The following is a 6,604-nucleotide window of genomic DNA, read 5'->3' as shown; positions in this document are numbered from 1 at the left end:
CTTGTTCAGACTATTGATAAGATCATTTGGCTGAATCTGTTTGGGACCTGTGTAATATTGACTAGGAGTTAGAAAAGATGATCAGATGTAATAAGCCCAGAAACTACCTTTCAGAATGGGCATATATATACTTAAACCACTGTTCCAGGCAGGACTTTAAATAGATCAGCAAACTTGTAAACTAATGCAACACTGCTTGGATGTCTCACTAACCTTGAACCTTGTGATGTTCCACCTAAGACTATCTGAAACAATTTGTTATTAGCATCCCGGTCTTGAGTCTTTCCCCTATGTTATTTTCTTTTTTTCACTTCTTGTTTCAGATCCTGTTTGCTTGCCTGATGAGAAATAGACACTCTGGTATAAACCATTGCAAATTCCATCTTTTTCTGTAAGCCTAACAGGAACAATATAGAGGACCTACCTCTAATCACTTTGTAAACACACATAGTGCGTATTGTCAGAATCATTCTTTGTTGAAAGATATTTGTTAATTATGAAAAGGAATAATCCTCTTTACTGAGCCTTGCTCTTCTGTAGGTCCCAAATTATGTGAGGACATGTGGGTGAAGATCAAAGTCCACCTAGTTCCAGGGATGCTCTCCAAAAAAGTACAATCAGATAAGGTAAAGCTAACCTGGAAAGATGATGCAGGGGCACTGCAGATATTTCAGGGGACAAACACCTCTTTGTCAGACCATGAAATGGCAAACAAACTGAAGTTCAAACCCAATGACCATTTCAATGGAATACTACAGGCTTAGTGACTGCAAGGTTTGGGACTGATAGTTTTTGCAAAGAAAAGTGAATCAGAAGAGTATTCTCTCTTAAAAAAAAAAAAAAAAGTTCCTGAAAGTTATAAACATGAAACCTGGCAGTATATGTAAAAAATTTATTCCAAAACTTTACGAAGTATAAAGGAAGGGAAGTGTTTTACACACAACTCAACTCAGTCAGTATAAGGTCTAGGGTTTTCCCCCCTTAAAACTTGGCACTATTTTTAAAATAAAATAAAGATATTTCAATAATTAGAACAAACTATGAAGGTATTGTGCATTTCTGTTTTATGTAGATAATAAAATATTACTTTAACATAAATATATAAGGATCTCTGCGTTTTTATTTTCCCCACAAGCACAACCAAATGTACCAAAACAAAGTATTTTTAAAGAGACTGAACAAAAAAAATTACATCCCATATAGATTTTGCTCACCTACTCATTTAAAGCTACAGAAAAACAGTTTCCAGAACCTTTTTGCTTTAAAAGAAATAAATATACATTGAGGCAGGCCACTTAAAAATGATATGAAAATATTTCCCTGGGTAGCATTAAAAAAAAAGAAAATAGACAAAGAAACGTTTAAACTATTTCTGCATTTCAAAAGACAGATATTAAACATATATACATAGTGGTAAGGTTCAGTGGTAACTTTCATCTTAGTAAACCTATGAGAGTTAGAGGAGCTATAGACACGTCCCCTGAACTCCAGCTTCTGACCTTATCCACTTGGTAATAAGAATGTGAAAATTCATTTCCTCGCTTTACCATTGGCTCTATGCCCTGCTCTGGATTGCTTCTCTAAAGGCCAGTTCCCACACCTTAGGAACAGGCGGCAGGATGCACTCCCCGAAGCAGCTCCATGCCCATCTCCTTGTGACAGTCATTGGGGGAAATGAAATACAGGCAAATAAATATGCCCATTATAAGCCATCATTTATCTTGCAAAAACATTGAAAATGAAACAATCACAGGTGTTTGAAAAGACAATATAAAGCATAGTTCCTAAAACATTAACTACTGATTGCAATGCTAATCTGATGCCGAACAATAATTTTCTGGTAGTGAGAATTTAATTTCTTAAAATAAAAATGTGTCTAATAACTAACCAGAAAAAAAAGCCCCAAACTTTTAAGATGAATAAAAAGTGTTTTCCCTTTTAGCGCCCTTTTGTGCTGATTATTATTTAATATTTTAACTGATCACAGTTTAATGGTATTTATTTTCAATTAAGTTACAAGTTTTTTTTCCCCACCTTCACTTCCCGGTAGAGTCTTTTGTTATGAGAGTTAATCGTTTTCCATCAAGATAAGGTCAAAAAACGCACTTAAAACTGTTAACAAAGGGAGAAAAGGAAGAATTGAAAATAACATTTTTTTCTACTTCATTTGGCTTTAGTAAAAGAGGTGGGAAAACTCTCCAAGTCAAACTGGTATTTTTCTGTCATAAATTACAGAAGAAGAGGGTGTGGGACCTTATATATGATTTGATAAACAAATGAGCTAGTGAAGACAAAGTCAGCCTAGAGTGGAGATATTCTCTGTATGCATATGGGTATCTGTGTGCTAAGAATCACAGTCTATGCATACACCATTAAGTTCCCAGATTATTTTCTTTATGTTAAAAAACAAAAGCTATTAGAGGAACAAAGTTTAACTGCTGCTGTCAGCACAAATAATTCCTCATAATTAAGTTATTAAAACCGAAGGCAGAGAACTGTACAGGGGTGTCTGACGATATATATTTCCCTAGTTCTCTTCGAAGTGCCACTGTCCTTCTGTTGGACAACTCTGGAAATATATTTAACCTCCACATCTCCTCTGAGCTCTTTCACAATGGGCCCGCCTGATAAAATGAAGCAATCAGTCACTCACTATCGATTTTTCTTTTTCTTCCCTCCTCAACCTGCCCCAGAAACACTGCCTGAAAATGAAGTTTACTTTGTGGCTGGTAAAAAAAACCAATGCTTCACTTTCATTTTTGTATTCCAAACAGAATTCTTGCCTTGGATAAAGCGGGTAGACCATGCACATTTCCTGAAAGCAGAGAATTATTTATTTTGTATGAAGTCAATCGGTTTGCTTTGGTAAAAGGAGCAAATAAACGTTATACCAATGTAAGGAGGGGGGAATCTGAAGGTAATCAAAGTTCACAAACAGTAAGAATAACGAGAGGGGCAACACAAGAACATTAGAGATGGAGAGTGGCCAAAAGCTGGCTTCAACTCTCTCCGAGGAATAAAAACCAAACCAAACCAAACCAAACCAAACAACCAAACCAAACCCGGCAACTTCAAAATTAACGCTGGGAGAAAGAAAAACATGTTTGTGAATTTGTTCATGTAAACTTCAATTTTCTTGCAGTGCAAATTTATGTGGTTAAGTTTTGCCTACATCAAAGGACGTGTGTATTTTTCCCTCTTTCCTGATGGGGATCCACATTAAATAAACACTGCAGCATGTGCCAACTCCAAGCGTCAGGAGCTGTGTTTTGTGTTTATCACGGTTTGGTAGATTTTTTTGTCTTTTTGGTAATTTATTTAGTTTTGCCAGGTATTTAACTCAGTGCTAGCCATCTCTCTCTCTCTCTCTCTCTCTCTCTCTCTCTCTCTCACACACACACACACACACACACATTCTCTTCTCACTCTCTCTATGAGACACTCCACTCCATTGACTGGGTACTAGCCTGTAAAGGTCAAAACATATCATTACACCTGCTACCGTTTAAAGGATAGTCCAGTGCCTTAGTTGTTTTCCTTATTTTTTTTTTTAAGGTACGGGGAAATAATAATTAAAAAGAAAAGAACAATCAGAAGTTAGGGAACAAGGGGGCCCGGAAAGGGTCGCGGACCGAAGGGGAGGGGAGCCCCGCGCTCTGCCCCTCCCCCCCGCTCGAGTTCACTGGACGGGTGTTTGTACCCCGTGGTGTGGTGGCGTGTCCCTACTCCCCCCGTACACATCCTCGGCGCCCGGCAGAGTCCCTCCGGGAGGGGTCATCCTTTTCTCTTTCTGTCTCCTGTTACAAAACCAAACTCTCACCACCTCCTTCTCCAGCTGTAAGCTGTCCGCGAGGGAGGTGATCTCCTGGGCCGAGGGCTTGGGGCATTTGAGGAAATGGCTCTCCAGAGCCCCCTTGACGCTCACCTCGATGGAGGTCCGCTTTTTCCTCTTGCGCCCCTGCGCTGCGATCTTGTCTATGCTCGTGGGGCTGCCCGAGGACGAGTCCGCCTCCTCCAACCACTTGTTCAACAAAGGCTTCAGCTTGCACATGTTCTTGAAGCTCAGCTGCAGGGCCTCAAACCTGCAGATGGTGGTCTGCGAGAACACGTTGCCGTACAGGGTGCCCAGCGCCAGCCCCACGTCCGCTTGGGTAAATCCCAGTTTGATCCGCCGCTGCTTGAACTGCTTGGCGAACTGCTCCAGGTCGTCCGAGGTCGGCGTGTCCTCATCCGAGTGCGGGTCATGGTGCGCGCCGGGGTGGCCCGGAGGGCCCTGCGGGGGCGGCGGGGGCGGCGGCTGCTGGTGCGGGTGCGAGTGCGGGTGCGGGTGGTGATCAGCGTGGTGCGGCTCGTCGTGCGCGTCCCGCAGGCCGTGGTGGTGCAGCCCGGCCGGCTGCCCGCCGGCCCCCAGCATACCGTTCACCGTGAAGCTGGGCTGCGAGTAGAGCAAGCCGCCGTTGGACGCTCCCATGGAGGGCGGGAGGTGCGCCGCAGCCGCCGCGCTCCGCCATGCCCCGGGCCCCGGGTGGTGGTTGGCAGCGTGGTGCACCAGATGCGGCGGCCGCTGCTGCTGCTGCTGCTGTTGCTGCTGCTGCTGCTGCTGCTGCTGCTGCTGTTGCTGCTGCTGCAGGGCGCCCGGCCCGTGCAGCTCGTCGCCGCGGCCGCCCTGCTGTACCACCACCGAGGGCTTGATGTCCGGCTGGCCCAAGGGGCTGGTGGACCACGGGGAGCCGTCGCCGCCGCCCCCGCCGCCACCCCCGCCCCCGCCGCCGCCGCCACCGCCCCCGCCGCCGCCGCCGTGGGACAGCGCGGTGATCCACTGGTGAGCGTGGCTGAGCGGGTGCCCGTTGCTCTGCAGCGCGCCGTAGTCGCCCTGCACCAGGCTCTGCGCCTCGCGGTAGCCCCCCGCGCCCTGCTGCATGCCGCCCGGCGGCTCGGCGTGCACGATGGAGGCGCTGGAGGTGAGCAGGCTGTAGTGGTTAGACGCTGCGGTCGCCATGACTCTCGGAGCCGGACTGAGCGCTCTGGTTAAAGGAGCCGCGCATTTGACAGTTACTTTTTCGCCTCGGGCTCCTCTCCTCGCTCGCTCTCTGTCTCTCTCCTCTCTCCCCAGCGGGCAGCTCCGACGCCCGCTCCGACGCCTTCTGTTGCTGCTCCTGCTATTACTGCTGCCGCCGCCGCCGCCGCCGCCGCCTCCCGCCCGCCCTCGCTCTCTTTCTCCTCCTCTCCCTCCTTGCTCTCTCTCACTCTCTGACTAGCTCCGCGCTCCCCCCCTCTCCCTGCTCTCTCCAGCTCTCTCCCGCTCTCTTGGCAGCGCCAGCTCGCAGCGGCACGCGCCTGGGCCCCGCCCCCTCCGCCCCCTCCCATTGGCTCCGCGCCCTTTGATTTACGTGGATACCGCTAGCAACCTCCCAGGCCGGCGCCACTGATTGGCGCAGAGCTGTCCCCTCCTCCTCCCCCTCGGGCGCGGAGTCCTCTTAGCCCTCCTCTGGTCCCCCCTCTCCATCCAATTCAGAATCTCAGAGTTCTCACCTCCCCTTCTCCCCCACCCGCGGCCTCCTCCGCCCCTCGGATGGGCCCGCCCCCCATCTGTCTCCCAAGCAGACGCGCCGGGCGGTCCCGGTGGAGGAGGGGGGCGCCCCAGCCATCTATCGACCACAGACACTTGCAAGACTTGGGTGGCGAAGGGGAGGGGGGTGTCTGTCCACCTTCTCCTCCCAATAGGGCGGGAGAGGGGGGTGAAGAAGGAGGAAGAGAAAGGCTGAGTCCCAACAAGCCATGGGGAGTCCGATCTTTTTTCACCTTGGGACACACACACACACACACACACACACACACACACACACACACATGCCAACGTCTCATATCTAGAGCCAGAAGTCAGACTAGACCCACTGTTGAAGTCTCCTTTCCCCCACAGTTAGAATTTCAGTGCCCATGAGCATCTTGCTCCAGGGTGTGCGGACACTTTTGCCCCAATAAAGGTCCTCTTCTTCCCCTCCACCCCGCCGCTAGCGTAGGATGTCTTCCTTTTAGGTTCCAGGCCCAAATGTCTTCCAGCCCCTCGGGATGAGTACCCCACGAGAGGCAGGCTCAGCCCGTGCCTCGGCTTGTAAGAGACAGCGCAGCGGTCTGGACTGAAAACAAAACTCTGAAAGTCTCTGACACATTCAAACACTGGGGCGCGCGCACAGTTTTTGGTTTAGGAAACTAGGACCCTGAGCCGGTAGACCTTCGCCCTGTGCCAGGCTACAGGAGTGCCTGGCAAGGGGGTGTTCGGCCTCCGGGTGCGGGGGAGGCACCAAGGGCGGCTCCAGGAAGCGGAACCGCGGGGACTGCGTGAGCGCTTCCTCGTGCTCCTGGAGCTTTTGGATGCAACTTTTCCGTTAGCTGCTTCGAAAGGGAGGAAGAGCGTGTGAAGAAAAATGGGCAGTACTAGGGGAAACTTCCTGATCCTAAACTTCGGCGGACGCCAGCTGGTGGGTTGGTCTAACTCAGCTCCCAGGCGCTCACTGGCGAAGCTCCGTGCTTAGCCTTCAGCCGTGAACTCCAGAGCGAGATTGCGGGACCCTGCCCTGGCTGCCCAGCTCTTCCCAGCGCGAGC

General features: G+C 49.5%; 1 protein-coding gene across 1 annotated transcript; it reads right to left on the bottom strand.

Moving 5' to 3' along the window:
• Nucleotides 1–1,102: 1,102 nt before the first annotated feature.
• On the bottom strand, nucleotides 1,103–5,230 carry POU3F2 (POU class 3 homeobox 2). The gene has a single exon (XM_030882793.2). The coding sequence runs from the start codon at nucleotides 4,997–4,999 to the stop codon at nucleotides 3,680–3,682; it is 1,320 nt and encodes a 439-aa protein (XP_030738653.1). The 5' UTR covers nucleotides 5,000–5,230; the 3' UTR covers nucleotides 1,103–3,679.
• Between the last annotated feature and the right edge of the window lie 1,374 nt (nucleotides 5,231–6,604).

This window comes from Globicephala melas, chromosome 14 (genome assembly GCF_963455315.2).
Source record: "Globicephala melas chromosome 14, mGloMel1.2, whole genome shotgun sequence".
Taxonomy (NCBI): domain Eukaryota; kingdom Metazoa; phylum Chordata; class Mammalia; order Artiodactyla; family Delphinidae; genus Globicephala; species Globicephala melas.
Note: the sequence above shows the minus strand (reverse complement) of the source record. Positions and strands in the feature narration are given on the sequence as shown.